Here is a 24,266-nt window from a genome sequence, read left to right on the forward strand (position 1 = left end):
TTGAGGGCTGTGCTCAACTTCAAACCCGAGGCAGGCATCAAACAGCGAACCCTCAGATAAACCAAACAAACAGTGCAGCGATCGCATAGGGGGAGGCGGTGCTGGAAGCGGGATGGCAGGCCATTTCAAAGCGGAATAGCAATAATCCTTTCGACTTCTTGCTCTTTGCAGACTTCTTCTAGTCCTACGTTTAGCCTGCGAGTGTATCGAATATTTTGCTTTGTAATTGTCATACGATCATATTGGTTTGTTTTGAGCGCTAATGTCCACGCACTTAGTTGTGCTTTCATCTAGTTGCTGATCAGGGATCCGATTACATGCTTTAGGTCGCAGCCATCCTTGCCTTTGATCTCCGCGCTGATTTTGTCCTCATTTCGGTGCTTCGTGAGGACTGGAGCGGAGCGGGCGCAGGGAAGCACTTCGGTGAGCTGGAATGATCTGGAGCCCGATGTAGGAGGCTCAATAATCGGTATCGGGGTGCTACTACAATCGCAGTACCGGGGGAAACGAGAATCAAGTCCCAAGTGGTCTACAAAACATTTATAGTAGGTAGTTTAAGTCACGGAATGTGTGCGCACGGAGTGCGTACGCGAATATGTATTCCTTGTAATACAATCGTACATCACTCAAGAGGGTACAAGGTTTTTAAAGGTTATTATATATCTTTATTGGCCACGGCATGTGGGCACGAATTACCCCAAACAAGCTGCATCTACTTAGTATTTTGTCATGAACACCAACTTGCTTGCATTACATAGACGTACTACTTTGTGATAAAAATGTAGTAAACGTTTCAAAATAAAGCACCTAAGCTATGAAACTACCAATTAAACTAGAGGGGATTACTTGTGATGTTTTTTGGGAAAGGATGACATGGAAATAAATTGATAGTTAATGCTTAATAAGTCAATTTACCATCTCCTTTTTCAACAGCCAAACAAAAGCCGCTGAAAATGGCCTGGATACCTGGACACAGCTGCTTGCTTTTACTGTCATTACACATCATTTGTTCATCTCTGGTAAGTCATTGTACTAAATATTTCTTTAAACTTTGCACAAAATATAGAGATATAGAGCATATTTATTCTCAACAGTTCATCTCGAAAGTACAGTGGGTCATATAATTGTGTTGATATGAACAGAAGATAAATTAGCAAGCAACAGAAAAGGACTTTAAAATTCAATAGAGGTAAGGCCTGTGGATCAATCAGGGTGGAGGTGGTGGTGGTGGTGGGTGGGGGGGCAGTTGCTGGCTCTGGCCCACACTATCTCTTACTGATGAAAGTGTTGTTGAAACACAGGAATCTAACTGGCCAGTATCAAATGGTTGTTATTCCCTCTCAGATTCCTGTGAGGGCGGAGGAGGAGAGCAGAGAATGCAGAGAACAGGAGTACAAGGATCAGCTTGGGAACTGTAAACCCTGCAAGCAGTGTGACGCTGGACAGGAGTTATCAAAGGTTTGGGGCCTAATAACATGACATACTGTATCGTCTTTAAAACAAAGACCGGGTAATTGAGCTCTTCATGCATAACTGTACCCATCGTCAGAAAAATGTACTGTGCTTCTAACTTGGACTCTTCCCCAATGGTACAGTAGCTTCATGTCCACCGCAGTTATAAGGAAAACTCATTGCTGTTTTGCCATTACCTTTAAAAAGCAACAGAGCTAAAACCATGATCAAGCAGAAGCTAAACTAACTCAAATCGTATTGTAATTTCCATGAACTGAATGACCTTGCGAGGGAGAAAAAGTCCAGTTCACGAATAGACATGCAGGACAGCAGTGTTTAGAGAAGTGAATCTTATCCAGGGGACCTTGGTTATTTATGACTTCCTCTCTTTCACGGGGAAAACAGCCACAGTGTTATTAGCTTTTGTAGAACACCGAACCTCTTTAATCAGTCACACCCATACTTTTGACCCTCTGCAGCTGAATGGTGTCCATTGTTTTTCGCCTCGTTCCTTGTTCGACTTACTTTTTCAATTGTTTGAGAGAAGCAATGCATATAGTCGCAGTACACTGAGTGGGTTCTGACTTTTTCCCCCTGGCTTTGCCAAAGACACTGATTTTGATGCACAGTGTAGAATTCGCTGGAAGGTACAGAGGCAATTAGTGAGGCAATATTGTTCAACCAAGCCTTAACTCGACCCAACTTAGTAAAGTATTTAACAATGTTCTCAGGTAGGCATTTGTAGCGAGAGGGAAAGAGAGAGACAGAGAAAAGGCTGTAATGCTCTTTCAACATCTGTTTAGCACATGCTGTTTTTCAACCATGCCTTTTATCTTGGTACACATGGACTTGCAGTCACTAGAGGCATGCTTCAGTAGATCTCATGTTCCTCTCCCAGTTTGCCAAGCACGAATGCTGGACGCCCCGGGGTCCTAGTTAATAATTGTCTGCCTCCTTCAATGTGTGCAGCAGCGAGATGCCATCTCATGCTGGATCTCTGAGGAGAGGAGAAGTGCATGTTGGTGGGATGAGTATTGGAGGCTGCCATAGTTCCACAAGGAATGTTCTTTAGTTCTCCCCCCTTTCTTTTCTTCTTTTTTTCCACCCCCAAACTTTTATTGACTTCCCTCTGGAGGGAAGCCAGTGAAAAGCGAGCTCGCAAACCTTAATTAGCTTCCCAGCTCAAATACCCACCCAGTCAGTAGAAAAGTCCTTTATTAAAAAGATCCTCCCTTGCATTGTCACTCCGTCAATAGCATCCTACCTAGCTTGGTGTGGTGCTATTTCTCTTGGCAACATATCAAACCGGCAGGGCTAGATGGATGTTAGAATGGGAAAATGTGCATGAAGCCATTGGCATGAAAAACAATGCCCCTGGCAAAGAGCGAGATCTTTTTGATGTCGAGAGAGATGCTGAATGCAGACGTTTTAGAGTCTGAGAGTGTGTGCGTGGAGAATGTGAGATGGCACACCACGCTAACAACCTCACATTGTTTTCCCCTGCTCGTTAATTAGCAGATCAGATGACTGGCCTCCCCTGGAGACTCTTGTGATTTGTTCTTAATCTCTGATCTTCCTGCCCGAACATGCTTTACCCCAGCGCACTTTCTTTCTCTCTCTCGCTCACTCTCTCTCGCGCTCGCTCTCTTAACCCTTGTGTTATCTTCGGGTCATTGTGACCCGAAGGCAGCACAAGGGTTAAAAAGCAGTATAGCCTAAAAAATCTGTCGTAAAGTTAACATCCACTTCTGTTTGTAAAGAAAGTTGAAAGAGACTTTTATGTTCCTTTTATCAGATATGTTACCTCAGTGCAGTCTCCTCAGCAGGGCATGGGGGAGATCTTGCACGGATGTTTGATGTTAGCTATGACAAAGTAATGACAGGAACCACTCCTCAATGGAGTTATTGAATGTTTGAGGTACATGGATACATGAGCTACAGATAGATGTCGGCTCAAAGTTCTTATTCTTCTGTGACTGGCCCTGCCCTGTGTGCGTGCCAGTGGCTCCTCCTGCCATGTGCTGCCACATGGGCAGAGTTGGTGCCAGCGCTAGGCTTTGCGGCAATGGATGAATCTTCCCGGGGGCCCCATCTGGAAATGGGACACTATAGCCATCCAAAATGACTTTGAGGTGCTCCGCGGCAGCTGGCCTCACTCACGCTGGTACAAACCCCAGGCTCCTGGGCTCATTACCAGCCCTGGAAGTCAGCTGCTCTGCCTGGGTCTCTGTACTTGATTATCCCTACAGGGCAGCAATGTCATGCCCTCCGAGTTCTAACCATGAGAGGCCAGTGGTCATCTTTATTTCCGCCTAAGTTGTCAGTCATCATCCTCTCTCTCTTTCTCTCTCTCTCTCTCTCTCTCTCTCTCTCTCTCTCTCTCTCTCTCTCTCTCTCTCTCTCTCTCTCTCTCTCTCTCTCTCTCTCTCTCTCTCTCTGTGTCTCTCTCTCTGTGTCTCTCTCTCTGTATCTGTCTCTGTCTCTCTCTCTCTCTCTCTCTCTCTGTCTCTGTCTCTGTCTCTGTCTCTCACTCACTCACACACACAAATTATCTGTCTTCAGCACCCTGTCCTGCATTGCTGGAGAGCAGGGCCTTATATGGCTAGCCCACAACAGCAGCTGCAGCCTTGCCCCCTGGCCCTCCTGTGGCCACAGTCCATCCCAGGTCCGATGTCGGTTAGCATGTGTCCGGCCGAAAGGACCAAATTCCTCGTCTTCTTCTGCTCCGACTCCGTGGTGCCACCATGTGATCGCTTCTTTGCTCTCGGGCCAACATCCCGCCCTCCCGCCCCCTCCCTCACCCCCTTGCCAGCCCCCCCCCGGCTCCCGTGCCCACATTCCGTCGAGACTGCATGCCCAGGCGGTGAAACGGGACACGGGTGAAGAGAGAGGCGCAGCGTTTGAAGCCGACATTCACGCAAATGATATATGAATCCCCCCACCTCTAATCCATGCCCCTGGCCTGGGAACGCAGGGGGCGACTGTGGGTGAGCCAGGGACGACCACGGCAGCTGCCACACACAACACAAAGACTGATGTCATTCCAGTGGGCTCCTTTTCCTCGGTGTGGGATACGACGATCAGCCGGAATGTAAATGTCCCTGGACGACCAAACCAAATCGAGGTTGCCCCTCTGCGAATCGCCGAAACACGATACAGTGTTGAACTGGAGCGGTACTTTGCCCGCTTGGCCCGACGCACACTGGTCACATGCTACCGAGTGATGATTTACAATCCGTTTTTAATGGCTTTGCGATCGGCATTGTTTGCAACATGCTCGTTCTGGGTGGAAGTAGGGCTGTGAAGGGCAGATCTAGTCTGTCGTTGACCGCCCGCAGAGTCGGTCTGTGTGTTCGATGTGAGACGAAATATGGGAGGGTTGCTGTTATCTCTGGGTAAGAGCAGTGCCTGTTGTAAGGGGCATGGGAGGCGTTCAGCATCATACGCCTGTGTACCTCTCTGGAATCCCTGCCCCCTTATCGAAGCCCTGCCTTTACATGCTGGCCTCTCAATCACCAGCACACTCTCTGAGTCTCCTCAGAGAGAGGAAGGAGCACAAAAAGCTCCAGCAATAAATTAGCCATAATACAACAGTGGGTGTCCACCATGGCCTTTATCATTTAAATGGCAGGCCATTCTGAGGCCTGCAGCGGAAACCCACTCATTGATTTGGAGAGTCAGGGAGATTATTGCCAGTGTAAGATAGACTCTCAAAAAAGGCAGACTATTGTTCCCTTCCCATCGTGTGAGCCAAGATCATTGTTTGATTCTAGACCCCTGGTTGTCCACATTCACAGTCTTTCTCTAGGTCTCCCCTCGCCCCAACCTCTCCACCAAGGGATTTCTCCTCTTAATCCCCCCAGGAATGTGGCTTTGGTTACGGAGAGGATGCCCGGTGTGTGCCCTGCCGGAGCAGTCGCTTCAAAGAGGACCGGAGCCTGCAGAAGTGCAAGCCCTGCCTGGACTGTGGGCTCATCAACCGCTTCCAGAAGGGCAACTGTTCCACCACCAGCAATGCAGTGTGTGGAGACTGCCTGCCTGGGTAAGGGCACCCTGACACCAATCCCTAAAAATAATTCAGCTGTACCGTGTCATGATATAAATTCCCTAATAATTCCAGGCACAGCCTTAAAATTGCTCACAGCTTGAGTAACTGTTGGCCATTGATGATTGGTCCTCGTATTTTAACAGATTTTACCGGAAGACAAAGCTAAGTGGGTTCCAAGACATGGAATGCATACCCTGTGGAGACCCTCCACCTCCCTATGAACCACACTGTGAGTTATCTTTCACAAACATTCGTCCATCCGTATGAAACTTATTTTCAATCATTTGAACCATTCAAGTCAGGCCAAGGAATGCAAGCAGTGATATTTGAGACAAACGAAAACCTTGAATGAGAATGTCATCAACTGCTCAAACTATTGAACTTGGGGCCAGATGTACACCCAAGACTCTAAACGCACGTCAATGTAGTAATGCCACAACAAAGCACATACCTTCTTATAAAACAAGCCAGCACAAAGTCCTGAGAGTAATCAGGACCACAACCCTTAAATCGGTGGAGAAAAACCTTGTTCATTCACTCCTCCTCATTGTACTAGCCAGCTATGCTTTATGCCCTAATAAATGCTTAGTTTTACAAGCGAGGCTATAAAAGTTGAAATGGATATGGCTAGCATAACAGCCAGTCTTGCCAGGACTGGATTTATTTAGGTTTTAGTCATTTGTGTCCACCATTAGGTATCCATTCTCACAATATGTCACATCGAACACAAATAACACTGCAACTGCCTATACTTACCTTATGTTGGTGGTGTGGAAGTGATCTTATACATCCTACAGTGTTGTTAGCTAGCATGTTAACCACCAAGACATGTTTAAACAGTAGGGTGATTTACCACTGCCTCATATTCATCCCCAGATGCCTTACTCCAAGCAGAGAGGGGGAGGGTGGAGGGGGGGTTGTATTTCCACAAAGAGGGGATTAAATTCCAGTAGGCCACACGTCTAATTACCATCCGTTTTTTTTCCGGCCATTAGGGGTGCTTAAGTAGAACCTTATGATTTTAGACACCCACACACAGCGAGCGTTCTAGCTAACTTATACCTTTTGGTAATGGAGTGTGACTTCCTGATAGTTGTCTCTGCAGACTTGTTGTTGGCAGCAATGGCGTTCAAACCGGCTGAGCCAGGTCTAGCACCCCCACGTCACAGAGAAGAAGACGTCTCCAGGATCTTGAGAGCGTTTGTTCCTCTAGATGTAGCGGTCTATGCAGGGTTGTCGTTAGACCCTTGGGGTAAAAAGGGTCTAACGACACCCCTGCACGTGCCCCAGTATAAATCTGGTGTGCCCCAGTAAAATCAAAAGTTTGAGTTTCAACAATTTACTTTATTAGTCATGCATGAATGCAATGCATTCATTTAGATTGATAATCCCGGAAAAAATAAACGCCGTGTCCCAACCAACGCTTGTAAAATCAAGGCAGTTTGACTGAAAACACGAACTGATGCACGCAGAATTCCATGTCAGTGCGCTCTTCTGAGCTTGCCAAATAGCCAGTGCAGCACGCACACAGAAGTCCAGGTGTCGGACTCGGTACACAAGTCAGAATTGAGGTAGGCTAAGAAATCATGACAAAACGAAAGAAAGTTTCTAAATGATAGGCTTACCGATCATCTTATTTTGACAAAAAATTTTTAACTATGACATGAAGCTCAAAAAACAGTATATGTGCTAAAATGAATGTGAACAAAATTGCATGCTCGCATTAACTATTGATGTCCCTGCCAAAGCTGATATCAAATTTGCGTTCCTGAACTGTTGTATAGTGGGTTAAGCAAGGGGAGTTTCTATAGCCAAGTAGTGTATTGTGTCCAGCAAGTTTGGAAGAAAAAAAGGGATATGAATAGGGGCCTGTGCCCCAGTAGAGCTTTATGTCTAAAATCACTCCTGGGTCTGTGTAACATTAAGCCATGTCACATTCCCTTCTTTGGTTGCTCAATTTTGGCTGGTCTTCTCTTTTTTGTAGTTTGACTGAAGGATAACCAGATAGCAACAAAAGAACAGAAAATAAATTAGTTATTATGACAAACTATTTCTGGGTCTTTGTCGGTCTGCTATCAAAAGTGCAAGACAAGCAGACAAAGGGCAAAGGTGGCCACTGTGTCTCGATGCAGAGCCGGCCGATAGTTAGCTACTGCGAGTTCGGCAGAGCGCTAACTGTAGCTTCTCGTCCTTGGTCGTTATCCTGCGGAGAGTGGTGAAAAGGGCAGATCACGCTAATAGGCTACGCTAGCCCAAAGCACCGTTGCAGCTGTGCGGTGATGCTGCTGTCAAAGAAGGCCGTAAATCTCAACACACTCCAACCCCCAAAAGTTTCTGGAGTGGAGTTTAAAACGAGATTGTGTTTTATGGATTCTTTCAGCCCGCTGTAATGTATTTCATCTGCTTGAGCCCCCCCCCTCTTTAGTGTCATGGTAGAATTGTTGAAGTTGGCTGTTGACCATCCGTTTTAGTGTTCAGCCATTTTTATTAATTTCCAAATAGATTTATGGCGAGGTCTATCTACTGGTTTTATAATAAAAAAACATCAACAAAAATGTTGGCTATGACTTCGTGCCTTGAACAGTCTGACATTCTGTTGTTTGGAGGTCTCTCAATCTGTAAACTTAAAATTATAGGCACCAATATTTTCAGAACCAGGATTTCACAGTATGCACAAAGGATGTCTGTTCAGTTTCATTTGAAGTAATGCGATGCAAATGGCCCAAGCATGCAAGCCAGGCCTTTGACAGGGAACATTCTCTTATCACTTTTACATGCTACAGTAACACTTTTCCTAGATATAAGGCCTGTGGCTACTGGCAAGAGTTTCTCAAAGACACGAACATCTCTTAACCGAACTGGAAACCTAAATTCTTTAATTTTGTACATTTCAGATCATCTCAACCTTTCAACGTCTTCTGCAGTATCTGTCCTCACTTTGAAGGTGCATGCTTGAGTGTTCAGAAAACACCTTAATGGGAGCTGTCTGGAACTCTCTGAAAGGTACAGAAATGCCTGTACAAGCAGCAGCCAAGCAAGAGCATTCAGCCTTCAAAACACAAAAAATACTTTACTGTACATCAAGCCCTTACATATATATTTATGCTCAGGGCAGCAGATTTCTGTATCTCTGCTGAATCAAGCAAGTATCCAAATTGTAAAATCACACAAACACAGGAGAACTTTGAAATGGCTGCAATTATGAGAGCATATGTTAATCAAACTGTCTTGGGTAAATTCCAAGTCATTTCAATAAAGTGGTCAAAGTGCCATAGGTTAATAGCATTAGAATTTGAAACGTTCAGAAGCTGCCATTGGTTGGTTTGAGTGCCCTTCCCCTGTTAGGTCTGGTACCGACTAGCCCTGAGCAGTAGTTCGGCAATCTGCAAACCCAACACAAAGGAGAGCAGAGTACTGTATATCAGAAGTGGTTTATTGGTGGAGTGCGGTGGGTAGCGATAAGGCAGGTGAGGTCTCTTCAACGGGCCTTTCTTTGTGTTTACTGCAGCTGTGCCTGTGAGTGTTGATAAGACGGTGTGCGGTGTGGGGGAGATGCACAAGACAGGCTGAATCTGAGCTGTAGCTTTGAGGGTCTCTTACACCGTTGAGATGGAGGGAGAAGTCTCTTACACCGTAGAGAGATGGAGGGAGAATATGATTGCAAAGAATACTGTGGTGTTGGATCAGCAGGTGTCTTATCCTTCTGAAGATTTTGTGGATGGATAATTTGGGGGAATTTCTATTTTCTAATGTGTCGATGGAAAGGACGTCTCAAACAATTTTTATGTTCTTTGAAATGGGGTACAGTAGAATGGCCTCGACACTCCGTTTAAATTGAAAAGAGCAAAGACTCTTGTCAAACCTGTTAACTCTATGTACTTAGTTACTATCTAACAGTTACTTGAAGACTATGCTAAAACCTGCTAATCCTGTTTTAATAAGGTGTTATCACCTGTTTGCTTACCATGTATGTTTGAAAGTGTCATTATTTTTGCCCTAGGGCCACACTGAATTTTGAAGTGCAACTGACTGATACAGAAAGAAAAAAAACTATTACCGGTACATGGAGTTCAAAAATACCCTTATCCCCTATCCGCTTAAAAATATTAAAAGCTTGGCACACACAAAGTACTGTTTACGTTGCATCACAAAGAGGTATTGAATCAAAAAATGCTAAACCCTGTTAGCTTTTTGATTCCTGTACTGAAATGTCAAGATTGCAAGCCAATCCCCCATGTAGTCATTCACGGTATTTTATTTATTCAGTTTCTTACAGTTTTTGTAATGACGGGTATCTAGCTGGTCTAGTGTTTATGGTAGTCTCAGTCTCCTAACATGGTCCGGTATCCCTTCAGGAAGACTTTAGACTAAATGAGTTATTTTAAATGCATCCATAGAATTGCAAAAAGTACCGTCACATTTAGCTTTTGTGTAGAGTTGAACAGATTGTTTTGCAGAGGTTGTTAAACTGTATCATGAGAGCCTGTTATTACAGTTAGGATTTCCAGAATACTAAACCCTAGTAATTCATTTCTTGGAAACTGTGAGGAGAAGTCCTTTATCAAAGCTAGAACTCTTGATGTGACAGTGTGTGAACAATCTGGGGTTGAGGCCGGGAGCAGACAATGACATCAGATTTCCCTCTGTGCTATGACTGTGGCTACAACAGCTGCAGTCTTGAGTTTAACACACACACACACACATGCACAAATGCACAAACACACTCTTATGCACCCACATGCTTGTGCAGGCACACTCAAACCTGAGGCCTGTTTCAAACGTCTGGTCAGACTGCCTTGATCATAGGCCTAACGACTTGTCTGACTGGCATGTAAGAGCCTTAGGGGTGGAGGCAGAGAAATGACTAACTCACCTTATAGAGAGAGAGAGAGAGAGGTGGAGGGAGGGAAGTAGACACAGGGAGAGAGACACAGGGAGAGAGAGACACAGGGAGAGAGAGACACAGGGATAGAGAGACACAGGGAGAGAGAGACACAGGGAGAGCGAGACTGTCAGGATCTCATCCAGGCATTCTCTCTTTGAACTGTTCAGCCCCCGGCCTAGGAAACTCCACAGGTCCAAGATGAAGAAAAATACAAGGCCCGTGCCAATCCTGCACCACTGTAGACTCAACCAAGCCAGAACACCGCCTCGTGAACTCGTGGTCATTGTTCCTCCTGCCTCCCCTGCAGGTAGCGGCCGTGTGAACCTGGTGCCCATCCCCTCAGTGGTGACCAGCCCCAGGGACATGGCCCTGGCAGCGGTCATCTGCAGCGCCTTGGCCACCGTGATGCTGGCCCTGCTCATCCTCTGTGTCATATACTGCAAGAGGCAGCTACTGGAGAAGAAGCCCAGTGGTGAGTCGACCATGACGCGCGCGCACACTCTGTAGACGGTTCAACTCGAAAAGGTAACTCTTATGACGCCGTGTTGGATTTAGTATCCCACCAGTGGGTTCTCTATATGGGCGCTAAAGGGAGTGTGGCTATGCTGGGCGCTGTCTCGTGGTGATGTCGCGTCCCCGTCTCTCCAGCATCTCTGAGGCCGCAGGAGGGGCCGTACAGCGGGGCGGAGCTGTCCTGTTTGGACCGCCGCAGGCTCCATGAGCTCCAACAGAGACCATGCTGCCAGTGTCACCTGGCCCCGGGCCATGCCTGCGGTAGGTTCGGGTCCAGCCCACTGACGGTTTAGGATCTACTGCAGCCCACCCACACGTCCTAACCCATGCTCTTCTTTTACCCGGGGTCGTTGCAAAACATTTGACCCGAGAGAGATCCATCTTTGAATCCTTTTTTTCCCCCATGTCATATTCATATCGAGATTCTTTTTCGAGAGCACAGTATGTTCATTTATGGATGGGGGAACATCTGGCGGGTTGGTGTTGACTCGATTTTGTGCGGCGCCCAGGTCCCGTCCACCTGATCCCCTCGCTGTGCTGTGACGAGAGCTGCGATCGGGGCCAGAGCCAAGGCACCAGCCCCTTCCCGTCTCAGGACAGCCTCCACCTGGGGTGAGTAAGCATCGCACAGCGTCAGCACTCCTCATCGTGCACCGCGAACCAACCAATCAACATGAGAACAATCGCCAAACTGCTCGCGCGCTCTTTCCACGGTCGATGAGAAAGCACATCCTTTGTATAACCCGTGAGCCCAAAGCACGTCGCCCTGCGAAAGTCATAAACGAAGACAGTCACGGCGTTGCTTCAAATTGGATCAGAGACGCATTCTTTTACACGTCAGGGCTGGGCCAGCGGTCTTGTTCTGGCATCTGCAGGGTCTGTTTGGGAGATCACTGTCAGAGCTTCCCCTCGGCACCACAGATAGCCTTGGTCCTCACAACCAGGAGAGATTGATGTTGACCCTGGCCTCTGCACTCCCTTCTCTCCCCAGACACCTACACCCCATGGAGGAGCCTGCTCCGGCCTGTCCGGGAGAACGTCCAGACTCTCTCTCAGGAGAGACCGATCAGACTCGGCTGCTCCCACAGAACCCGGACAAGGTCGACGACGGCTTCGGCCACCAGGAACCGACGCGGAAGGCGAAGGCGGAGGGAGAGGAGGTCAGGGGAGAGGACGATGAAGGATGCAGGTGGAGGGAGGAAGCCCAGGAGGACTCAGTGGAACAGGGCAGCGAGTGCTACGAGGACGCTTGGGCTCTGACGGAGGTTCTACTCCCGAAGCAGCAGCCATCTTCCCTGGAAGGTACTCGCCCCGGCGAAACTAGACAAACTACCGAGACACAAATAATGGTCCCTGTTGTATATTGTACATGCAATGCAAACAGTGTGTTCCTCAAACAAGGTTACGGTGTTGTTTGTACAGTATAAAGAGCGTGGGAGGACTGAATGAATCGAAAAGCACTCTAGCATGTCCAACGGTGCTCTCCAGCCATGCATTGAGTGATAGATGATTCTTGACAGTGTCAAGGATGTGGGGGGGGAAAGTATGCAAGGGCAAACACCTCTAAGCTCAGGAAACCAAAGGCCTTAAATAAACGATGGCATGACAGAGCTGTGAGGGAGAAAAGAAAAGCCTTGCTTCTGTCCCTCAAACAAATGACTGTTTCTCACACAGTCACCGATAAGAAACGGTTGCAGCGGGTTGTCAGGAGAGTCAGGACAGGATACAATGCACACACACACACACAATTTGCTGGTGTATTCGAATAAGCTTCTTTGTTTCTGCCAAGTCGAGCTTCAGCTGCACCAGTGAAAGGGGAGGGGTTGGCCAAACTGAAGCCGAGGAGTCAAGGCAAACTGATTGAGAAGAGATTTCCTAGTGCACACACAGTCTCACAATATGTGTGCGCGCAAACACACCCACACACACACACACACAGAGTACACAGACACACAGATTCTTTTTGGTGGATAAATGATTCAACTGTTGGACTCCCTTTGATTGTTGGGGCCAGTGGTTTGTCGATGAAAACAGGAACCAGCCATAAAATACAGCCAGGCAGTGTCCCAGTAGTCCAGTCTTCTGATGTTGTGAAGTGATATTGTTCTGAACTAAGTTTTCCCCCTCTAGTTTGCTTTTGGTGGATAGATTACTAATGACTGTGGGCTTTTTCTCCCCCCCCCCCTTCAGGATGACATGGATTTATTTGGCTCGTGTTCCACCCTTGAACCACCGGGACCCGACAACGGCAAGATCCCGTTTCAGATTACGGCAAGCCCACACACACCAATTCATCAACAAAAAAAAAAGAAAAAAAAAAAACTATTTTCTTTTAATCAACTTGTGATCCACAGCCTATCACACATCTGAAGAGACTATGTACATAAAGGCAAACAAAAGCATCAGGGAGGAGACTGAAAGAATAAAGGAAAGACAAACTATGCACAATGTGAGCCTGCTGGTCGAGAGGTTGACTTTTGAAGTTCAAACAATGAATGAGACGCGTTGACTAACTTTTGAGGGACAAATGTGACTAGAAGTAGTTCCTCATATTGGACTTGAGAATGTCGTGCACTCGCTCACGTGACTGTAAACTGTTTTACGTACAGAACATGGCAGTTGACGTTTCATGAAGCAGTTGTTTCAAGTTTACAATTGATATGCCCTTATAAAGGTCCTAAGAAAAACATGTAAAAAAAAAAACAAATACCTGTGATATGATGCACCTTGTAGAAAATCTAGATACAAAAACTGAACAAGACAATGTTTGAACGTATGATATATGAATTGTTTGTAGATATTGTAAAATAGGAAATAGGTCAATATTTTTGTAGACTGACAAGTAAGTATGCCTGCTTTTTTGCAACTGAAGCATAGGTGGTTGCATTCTATTCACTTCCACAATGCATTTGATATTTTACATTTGTAAATAAATAACTTCAAAAAAGAACGTTATATATATTTTTTTGCCTTCCCACCATTGTTTAAGAGGTCCAGTTGCAAAACTGCATCAATGGCAGTTGACACTATTTACTGGAATTAGTCGAAGGGTCTTCTCTGACACTCCCAATTCAAGACATCGCTTGCCCAGACAAGAATGTTCAACTGGAGAAGGATCAAAATAAGACAGAAACAATTACAGCCCTGCTTCTATAAGTCATTTTAGCATTGTTTTTTTATTTCTATTAATGTCTCACTGGAAGGGATATACATGTGGTTACACGGTGACTGCTCACTTCCTTTGATAGCATGTTCACAGGTTGGTGAGGTCCTACCCCAGCGCTTTTACATCCTCACTAGGCAAGTAAGGACATTGTTTAAGGAGCAGCTGCAGCCTCGGTCCCTGATAATTACAGCAGGAATCTGTTGAAACAGATGCAACAGGCGGCAAAGCTTGAGTCAGTCGACACAGTCGGAAGTATACTTCATGCGAATGAACAGAAATCCCTTAAATCGTTCTTCACAACACCTAGGAATGATCTGATCCCTTACCCTCCCCCCCCCCCCTCATTCTCCTCATCGTCCCTCCTGCACCAAAAACGCTTTAGACAAAACATAGGGAGCAGTATTGCCTTGAAGTCAAAACACTGGCAAATGACAGGAAGAACACATTCGGTATTCTTCCTCTATAATCTGAACAGGAAATAACAATTACTGGATCATACCTTGGAGGAATTTAGTCAGATTGTTGATTAATTTTTATTAAGAAAAGTATGGAGAAAATCACATAACCATTACAAAGCAATATTCTGCTTTACAAGATAGTAAAATCTATAAATCCAGTACATTACACTGCACTTTTATGACGGTCATTCATATTACTGTAATATTTGTAGTATGGTTTAATTGGCTGAAGGTTTCATGAACCACATGTCCTCTGTAATTCATAGTACCAAAGTAGTTCATATGGATGTATATGCAGGAAAGAAACATTTTTAAAACTTCAGACCAGTGACATTCAACAACAATAAAGTGCCGTTTGACAAGTATCAGTGTCCTCCCTGTGTTCTACCTGGAGGGACACCGGCCTTCGATTGCCTCGTGGGATATGTAGTTCTTTCCCAAGACATTCTCACCATGGACGGAATTCTGTCAGCCCTCGGAGTCCATGATGAAGGTCTCAAAGTCAGGGTTGAGCTCAGACACCAGCGCGTCCACAAAGTCCTCCACTGTCGGCCTCTTCTGCAGCATCCCTAGCGGAGACATACACACCATCAATGTGGCGTGGTTCATAACACACGCCCTGTAAAAAAGGTCTTCCAAGCCATCACATAGCAAGCTGTGACACCAGCCCCCTTTGAAGATGTGTATCTCAGCACGGGTGGAACGGCATCGTTTCTGTTATGACCATTTAGCCTGTAGAGGACGTGACCCACAGTCAGTGAGATTGAATTAGCCTACATTTCCATAGCAAGACGGCTAGATGACGAGTTACACATGGTCTAACCTGGTTGGGAAACCTCTCCTCATTCCAATAGCTTTAATGTACTTTTCTAGTGTCATGAAGTCAGACCTGGTGACTCCGTACTGTAGAGCTCTACCGTCAACAAGCTGTTGTGAGCAGCACTCGGAATATCTGTCTGTGTTGTGTGGCTGCTAGCTCATGCACGGAGCACACACGCTCTCTTTACAATTCCGCTGCACTCCCCGCTTTGAAGTCAGTTCATTTCCCCTTGTGTGGCTGCCAATGTAAATATGCTCTCTCCCCCTTCCTCTCTTTCCTGCATGGGTCACCTCCAACACACACACACACGCACACACACGCACACACACACACACACACATGGACATGCACAGTGCCCCCTTCACTTATTCTCACTCTTACACACACACACACACACACGCACACACACAGAAACACACACACACAAAGGCCAGGGATCTCTGAGAAGTTGCGGTGCTAGAACTGGCTAAGCTGGTGGAAACTGAGCCCTGGTATAGCTGTGAGTCTGGCATGAGAACCACGCTGGGCTCCTCTTACCCAGTGGTTGCGCCCTACCCCTGGGCTAACGCGCCCTACCCCTGGGCCAGGGCTTCGCCCTGTCCTAACGCACACAGGGCCACGACCACAGCATAGCCGCAAGGCCTCTGAAGCCAAGGAACGAGACGCCCACATGAAAAGAGTTGGTCTTCACAGATGAACATGATAGGGCTCTATTAAAGACCAGTTCCTGCTTGTGGCTGACGGTGGTAAAAACCTATTTTCGAAAATTTGGGAATGAACACCTCCACGAATCAAGACGTTGCTGTGTTGTGGGGGTTGGAGGGACAGTGCAGGATGGTACCCACCCTACTCTGCATGTGTCGACAGATCTCCAGTGACCTGGTCGAACCAGGCTGTCCACAGAAATCAATTGCACTTTCTCTAATGACCAAAATGTCCTCACTGGGGCTTGGCTTGCGGTGTGGCAGGCTTGGAGACAAACGTTAGGGGAACAGTGAGCCTCGGACTTGACTGGTTTTGATGAATGAAGTAGTGAAGCGCCAGGGTCAAGGCCCACTCAGCAATACTGTAGACTGGAAACAGAAGAGGGAGGGGGGGACCCCAGGGTCATTTGACCTACAGAGCCTGCGAACGTAAGAGCCGTACTGCAATGGAACCAGAGGTTGGTCATTTGCTTTGCAGCTACTGGACTTGTGAGTCAGCATAACGATTGGAGACTTCACTATGTCACCAGTGGATCTTATCTCTGGAGTTGAATCTCTTGTTGGCTCATCAAGTTAGGTTTGGAATTTGAATAGCAACATCCGGACAAAACGAGTTGACCGACTCTCTTAAATATTGGATATTAAGGTCAACACCAATTTGGTTTTGTGACATATGCTGCATCTTGAAGGTGCAAGCAAAGCTGCCAATAGCCAGTAGTTTGTTACTCTGCTGACTCTAGTGTTCATAGGCCTGGGTGGTCAAAGTAACCAGGGTAACCAGCCCAGCGTGTCGTCACCTGAGGAGCAGGAGAGCTTGAAGAAAACCGAACCAAACAGAACCAGGGAGAGGGGAGGAGGGCTCAGAGCTGGGGGAGAGGAAGGCAGGAATGCAGAGAGATAACCTCACAGCCATAACACCCACTGTCATATCTGATGCGAGAGCCTCTCATTGGTCGGGGAAATCTAACTCCATGGAGGGATGCGCCAACACAACACAGATATCGGTGTTGTGGGTTAGGGGCTGTGGAGTTTGAATGTGTGTCTGGAAATGTAATCATAATCGAACTAAAGAAGTCTACTGGAGCCGGAATACGATCTCCATGGATCGTTTCACAGCATGGTGTCCTGCCATGATCCGGTCGTTTCTGAAACACGACAAACTGTTGGACAATGTTGGCAGATTGAAAAGCATTAACAGGGAGGGTGGAAACTGAAGTAGTTTTGTACCATATGTACATGTGTGTCATTGAGCCCTCAAGATATTGGCCCATTTACGGTAGTTACATATAATGTATGGGTATATTCAAATGTTTCATATGTCATTAGTATATTCTAATTTCTTACACCATGACCCACGGGAATAACACCAGCCAAGTTGACCATGGGTATCTGATAGAACGCAATCTCTTCCAAACTCAAATCAACACAGGGTGTGGCTTCTTCACCCGTCAAGGGAGGCCTGGGTTTGGAAGCCGCCAACACGCCAAGATTCAACAATCAACAGGGTTAGTTCAACAGGCTATCCCAAGTCCAACCAGGCCTCCTCCCTGAAAGTGTCTGATTAAACATCATTTCACAACCTGCCAAAAAGGCCAACAAACCCCAGTGAAATAATGACCACGGTGCTCCAAGCCCAACTTGAAAGGAACCCAGAGTAATAGATCAGTGAGGCCGTGGCATTAATGCATGAGCCATTTCTCTGGTGGTTGAAAGGGTGTAATTTGCAGGGACAGCAGAGGTCTAATATTTCAAAAGTCTTTTATCCAAAAGGAGGACCAACCCATGTCAGTTCAAGACAGGTTTGGAGAAGAAGAAAAAAATAAAAACTCAAAAAGAAACTATTTCTTAAGAACCCGTTGCTCACAGGGTAACCAGCATATATCCATTTTCTAACAGATATTTCGGAACATTTGAGAAGCTTTGATGTGTATGTGCTTGCTATGACCACCGTTTGGAGAGATTGGATACCAACTTTCCCTGGAACACAGCACTTCAGAATCATCAACAAAAACGGATTCAGGCTCGGATAACGTGGATAGAGGCCTGCTGTATTTATTTACATGGGTCGGGTGGTGGGAGATGGCTATCTGTGAAATGACCAACAGCTCTGGGATCAGAGCAATGGGGGCCGTGGGGACAGTTCAGCTCTCAGTACAGCTCTCAGTTCAGCAGCATCTGAGTGCCAGCCCAGCCAGGCCAACTACACCGATGGGACGTCATTTGGATCCACCAGAACAGCCACACCTTGACGTTTATTTAGTTACAGGGGATAAGGATTACCGGGGGTAACATGCAACACAGTGGTAAAAGCGACGTGGCCATTTGGCAATAGAGGTGTCAGTGTTTGAAATCGAAATGATCAACCTTCCTCATTACAAGAGATTCAAATAGCAATATTAGAGGGGTGCGGTAAACACAACCTATATTTAAAGGTCACTATCAGGTTGAGGTAAATTCCTACTGATTAAAAGTACTTCCCAAGAGATTTCTCTGGCACTTAAGTTTCTGCTCATAACAATTTGAAACATGTCAAGTTGCGCAAAGCAATTAACTTCTCTCTCACCTGGAGGCAAACTAGTTTCCTTCAACCTCTGTCATTTGGCTTTGAAGTAATGGAAGGCCGCATTCTCTCAAAACAGTGTTTTAGGAGGACCGAAAAAAAGGCAAACATGACAAGGGCGATGACAAACATTGCAAGGAGCTGTTTGGAGGTGCGGTTGTGTTGGCAGCTTTGAGGTGCCGAAAAAAAGAAAAGAATGGAAAGATCTCCTGAAACTCGAATGAACTCTACATGTACAAGCCTACATAAATACTGCAACCCAGCCTCCAGTACTGCCACTGTGTGACACAGAAGGCCTACATGCCAACCAAACGATGACATATCCAGCCAGTGCTGCAGTACCTGCTTTAGATTTTAAGTACCGATGAAAAAGATTCAATATGAGTTTCATGAGCCAGAACAAAGAACAAACAATGCCAGTTCAATACAATACCCGACCCACGAGGTTTATGAACTTCAAAACAGGGGTCATTCTATCCAGACTGGACTGGGCCAACTGGGCCACAAAGAGCCAGGCAGAGTCCTGGGACCTAACTCCAGTACCTGCGTTGCTCCATTGTTCCGCGGTGTACCCCCTGGTCCTGCCTGGGCAGAGGAGGCTATGGGAACCGGCCGGCCCCATGAAAGCCCACTCTGTGGCGGGTCCAGGCTTGTGTGCGCCCAGGAACAGAGGGCTTCAGTCAGCCGGACCCGACAGTCGATCACCTTTCACTTTCTCCCTCTCTCCCTCAGTCTCCAGCACTCGCTCTCTCCTGCTGCTATTTCATCCTGGGGGCTACTCTTCAGCACTGGTTTGCCTGGGAAACGTCCAGAGGCGGGCAGGGAGCCACGGAGATAAAGAAGCCGCCCTCCGACGAGGCTTTCTGGGCTCGTTACGCTTCCACGGACGTATTCTGACCCATGGTCCTAACCTGAGGGTGACTGGAGTACAGAGACAAGCTAGGTCTCTCCACCACCTTCAGGACAGGTGGCCCTCAGGATTGTGCAGAGCGTTGTTTGAGTTTAATCCTGGGACTGAGACAGCACATTTCCCCTATTACACCAATACTATACTGTGTGGGTCATATTAAGAATAATAATCATATTATGATTGCCTCCACTTCAATATTGTGGAAACGTTTCTACGAACAGAGACTAGTATAGCCTTCCCGACAGACTTCCTATCTCTGACAGTACGGTAACCGAAACAGTCATGATAATATGGTTTATCAGGGCAGATGTATGGCAGAATGTGGAGCACAGTCCCCGAAGGATCTTGAGTTAAGCTGGTCTTCAGCTTACCACAGACCATCACTGCCATCATGGGACAGATGGCAGTGGAAGACAATAAAAAAAAATAAAAAAAAGTTTGGTATCTCTGAACTCAACTTACTCTACTCGAGTACTTCCACTTTCAACTAACCGGAGCATTTCTCTCCGCATTCTGAGAGCATGTGTGATCCAGGGGATCCCACAAGAGAAGCGACCGTCAGATAACTCAACCGCGAGCGCGTTTGAGAAACAGATCTAATAACGGGGAAGCGGCCCCTCGGTGGCTGTCATGTCGGAGGCTCTGGGGGTGACCCTGGGGGAGAGATTTACAGTTAGGTAGCTGTCGTCACCTAATCTTACACCCCCCCCCCCCTCCCTCCCCCTCCAACCCCTGCGCCTGCATCGCTCTGCTTTTTGTCTGTCTTGTCCCGGCCTGCCCCAGAGAACACTCTCAAGGAGGCTTCGGCTCGGCCACCCCCCCCCCCCCCCCCCCCCTCCGGGTGCCGAACAGGAGTGGCTGAGGGCGTGACGGGACCTGACAAACACAGGTCAAAGGTCACGCGGGGGACGACGGTTGGGAAGCCTTGGTCCTGTGTTAGCCGAGTCCACCGTTCATGGTTAGAGAATAAGGCTGGTGGGGGGTGGAGGGAGGGGTAATGCTGGTGTGATGATGGGAGCCAGGCGCGTCCCCACCTCAACATGTGGGGCTGTGGCTGCGGGCTCGGGGCGTGGAGGGCGCTGGGGCATGCTAAACATGCTCACCATCCTCCATTGTGAGGCCCCTAGCGTGATCTCACAAGCTCCACTGCAACAGGGGCAGGTGTGAATACCTAAGTGAAGGACTTAGGACCAGGCTCTTCACTGACTGGCCACTACCTTCCATAAACATGAGCTCATATCAGCAGCCAGTTACAGTCGCAACATAAACAGAAAAACTGAAGGGGGTAAACTGCCAAATAACTTCATCTTCCAAATCAATAACATATGATGCTTCTGACAATTCTCCTGGTTATCCAAGATAAAAGATGATGAATAATCATCGGGTTTCCGGGGACAGTACCAGAACTGGTAGACAGGGAGATATGCAGGGAAGAGGTGGGGTGAACTGTGAACTGTTCATAAAGAGGTGTACACTCCGAGCACTCACCCTCTACCATCAGCATGGGCTCCTTGGCACCCCCGTGAGCCAGCATCTCTCTGCGGTAGCGCTCTCCCATGTCCCTGAGGAGAAACCAAAGAGAGTGAGAAGGAGTGAGTGACAGAGAAACGTGTGTGTGTGGGGGGGGGGGAGAGACGGAGTGAGAAAGAAAGAGTGATGATGTGAGATTACAGCCACCTGCGTTTCTCCATCACATGCATCCAGCCCAGGCCTCCCTGACCCCCCACCATACAGAGCCCAGGCCTCCCTGACCCCCCACCATACTGAGCCCAGGCCTCCCTAACCCCCCACCATACTGAGCCCAGGCCTCCCAGCCCCCCCACCATACTGAGCCCAGGCCTCCCTAACCCCCCACCATACTGAGCCCAAGCCTCCCCCAGCCCCCCCACCATACTGAGCCCAGGCCTCTCCCAGCCCCCCACCATACTGAGCCCAAGCCTCCCCAGCCCCCCCACCATACTGAGCCCAGGCCTCCCTAACCCCCCACCATACTGAGCCCAGGCCTCCCCCAGCCCCCCACCATACTTAGCCCAAGCCTCCCCCAGCCCCCCCACCATACTAAGCCCAGGCCTCCCCCAGCCCCCCCACCATACTGAGCCCAGGCCTCCCCCAGCCCCCCCACCATACTGAGCCCAGGCCTCCCCCAGCCCCCCTGTCACCAGGCTCCTCTCAGCCCTGATGACAGCCGGCAGAGATCCTACCTACGCAGGTGGAACTAAAACAATGTCGGAGGTGAACGTGTTGAAAGAAAGGAAGACAGGCCAGGAGAAAAAAAAAAAAAAAGTCAAGGCTGCAAAATGTGCGAAGGGTCCATCTCTGAGGAAGGAGGCGATATGGGAAAGTCTTTTTAGTGAGGACGGTGGTGTGTCTACGGATCTCTGCACCTGCCAGGAGGCTGTGGGTTTCACATGAAGGTCATATTCCGTGTCAAGGACGAGACACAACACTACCTGGGGAAAGCTGCCTGTCAGGGAGCTAGCGCTTCAGTCTGACAGGAATCAGGTTTACACCTCGCAGTCAAATCTAACTTCAATTCTTCATTTGATATAGCAACACCCATGCTACCAATAAAATGCCATGCCTTATGACACGGATTCACTTTCTAAATAGTTGTGGGAAGTGCTTGGTGGTTTCGTAAACAGAAAAAAACTTACAGTTGACAAACAGGCAACCTCACCCTTACAAAAAAGAAGTATACATCAAGTTTAATTTGTAAGTATACTTAAGTATAAAAAGTATACTATTATCATGTTACTTAAAGTATACTAGCTGTGTACTTATTTATATACCGTTTTTGTACTAAGGAAACTGAATTGGCCCACTTTTTAGGTAATTTAGTACACTTTAAAGTACACTTATAGTGTATTTGAGGTTTACTTTGGAATACTGTAAAGTAACCTGTGTAGTGCACTTTCAGTGCATGAAATATACTTCCTAAAGTACCTCAAAGTATACTTTAGAATACTTTCAAATTAATGTTAAGGGAACTATTTTCTAAGCATACTTGTTAAAAGTATATCAAAAGTGAACTGTGGTGCAGACAGTTGTTGAAACGGTGAACTTGGTGGAACAGGCGTTGGTGGTTATACAGAGGCCAGTCTTAATGGATCCCTCACCTGTTAAGAGGATCTTGGACAAAACAATGCTTCCACAGCATGGAGGCCACCGCCCGCGACATGAGGTAAGAGTAGTACTTGGCCCCGTAGCCAATCAGATGGCTGAATCTCAGCTGCCACGCCTACAGACAGGAAGAAAGCATTACAATGAGGCATCATTAACAACAGCAGTAAAATATACCTCAATCGTCCAGCCTTCAACACGTCCCAATGTATCCATCTTGATTTAATGATTCTTTAAATCAGCAATTTTTCCTTTGAGAAAGTGAGACAAAATATCATATTTTAATGACTTTTCTGTGTGTGGTGAGAGTGAACTTTGGAGAGCCAGGCTTGTGAAGGGCTTAACTTTTCCTGCTCATAAAAGTTGCTGAAGGAAGAGAAGAAAGTAGAAATTCGGCTGTCGTCACGACTACCCTCTCCCCTCCCAGGAACAGACAGTCCCCTGGAATTTCTAGGCCATTACCTGAACAGAGACCTCCTGTTAGCATTTTTTAAGTTAATTGAAGTAGGTTCCAAGGTGCGGACAGGACTTTGGAAACAACTGTCAGGTCATTCTTTTGTCTCGTTTTTGAAGATGTAGCCTCTAACTGTGTTTGAGGTAAATACAGACTTTAGTTTTAACCATCACCGTCACCTAGTCAGCGGAACAAAAAGAATGGGAATTTCTTAATGGCAGAAAGAGCCCATATTTTCTTCTTTGTTGCCTAGGGGCTCCCTGCTTCTTATGTATAAAGGAGACGTCCTCTATGATCATCAGAGGTGATTCTGGGACTCCGGGGAAATTCAGCTGGCAAACACTCAAACATGCAGTCAGTCAATAGCAAGCAGCGGAACCGAGCTAAATTATAACAGCAGTCCTCAGGAAATGACTGCAATCGCTTCTGTAACACTGAAGGCTAAACCTGAGCAATTATAGTGTAAAAGTCGATTATGGCTGAGAATACATTGCATTTTATTACACTGCCTAGGTCTTTCAAATTCAAAGGGCTAAAAAAACTAAATACTGAAATAAAATGAATGTGACCAGTTCTTGGTCTTTTAAAATGATTTTATTAAAGAATATTTTTGAAAGGATAAAAAACAATAATTGTTTTACACTATTAAGTCTTCAGGCTTACCACAGACCATCACTGCCATCATGGGACAGATGATAAAAAATGTTTTGTATATCTGAACTCAACTTACTCTACTTGAGTACTTCCACTTTCAACTAACTAAAGCATTTCTCTCCGCTTTCTGAAAGTATTCTGGAGCACTTGAATGAACTGAAAACAAAAACGCACACTGGAATTCCTCGCTCTCTCCTCAAACAACAACGTTTCACACAAAAACGTTTTCCGGCCACCATCTAACCACCATCTATTCTGTTATCAACAGTCTTCAGATCAGAAATACCAGTTCTGCTGTAAAGGCCTGTTTAGAATGCTCCTAATGTGTGAGTTGGGAGAGTTCCAGTAGCCTGACGTTGTCATACTCATAATTCTAGTCAGAATATGAGTCTGAGAACTCTCCGTTGGGCTTTGACTACAGGGCGTGTTTCAAACGAGCCTGGAAAACAAATGCCTCTTCGCTCAATTGGATAGATCCACAACCAATCAGAGCAACCGAGTATGTGACGTATGTTAAGCGCC

General features: G+C 46.8%; 2 protein-coding genes across 3 annotated transcripts in view; one reads left to right on the forward strand and one right to left on the reverse strand.

Moving 5' to 3' along the window:
* LOC124477562 (tumor necrosis factor receptor superfamily member 19-like) lies at positions 1–13,848 on the forward strand. 2 transcript variants are annotated; one of them, XM_047035441.1, is made up of 10 exons: positions 1–545; positions 934–1,019; positions 1,345–1,458; positions 5,316–5,494; positions 5,644–5,729; positions 10,693–10,857; positions 11,034–11,159; positions 11,408–11,510; positions 11,890–12,200; positions 13,089–13,848. In XM_047035441.1, exons 2-10 carry the CDS (start codon positions 954–956, stop codon positions 13,091–13,093), a joined length of 1,155 nt encoding a protein of 384 aa, XP_046891397.1. In that variant the 5' UTR covers positions 1–545; positions 934–953; the 3' UTR covers positions 13,094–13,848. The 2 variants fall into 2 exon arrangements, with proteins under 2 accessions (XP_046891397.1, XP_046891398.1); XM_047035442.1 differs by having other exon boundaries at positions 1–423.
* LOC124477561 (mitochondrial intermediate peptidase-like) overlaps positions 13,240–24,266 on the reverse strand; it is a 20,901-nt gene continuing 9,874 nt past the window's right edge. The window contains exons 17-20 of the mRNA XM_047035440.1: positions 22,633–22,754; positions 21,005–21,078; positions 14,975–15,091; positions 13,240–14,261 (exon numbers count right to left, since the gene is read on the reverse strand). Coding sequence (XP_046891396.1) covers positions 14,991–15,091; positions 21,005–21,078; positions 22,633–22,754 — 297 coding nt within the window. The 3' untranslated portion in view covers positions 13,240–14,261; positions 14,975–14,990. The remainder of the gene's footprint in view (positions 14,262–14,974; positions 15,092–21,004; positions 21,079–22,632; positions 22,755–24,266) is intronic.

Source organism: Hypomesus transpacificus, chromosome 15 (assembly GCF_021917145.1).
Source record: "Hypomesus transpacificus isolate Combined female chromosome 15, fHypTra1, whole genome shotgun sequence".
Taxonomy (NCBI): domain Eukaryota; kingdom Metazoa; phylum Chordata; class Actinopteri; order Osmeriformes; family Osmeridae; genus Hypomesus; species Hypomesus transpacificus.

Coding starts and splice junctions, on each gene's coding strand:
- LOC124477562 (XM_047035441.1), top strand. CDS start 954: ATGGCCTGGATACCTGGACACAGCTGCTTGCTTTTACTGTCATTACAC. Junction 1,020..1,344: donor ACATCATTTGTTCATCTCTG/GTAAGTCATTGT, acceptor ATTCCCTCTCAG/ATTCCTGTGAGGGCGGAGGA. Junction 5,730..10,692: donor ACCTCCCTATGAACCACACT/GTGAGTTATCTT, acceptor CCTCCCCTGCAG/GTAGCGGCCGTGTGAACCTG.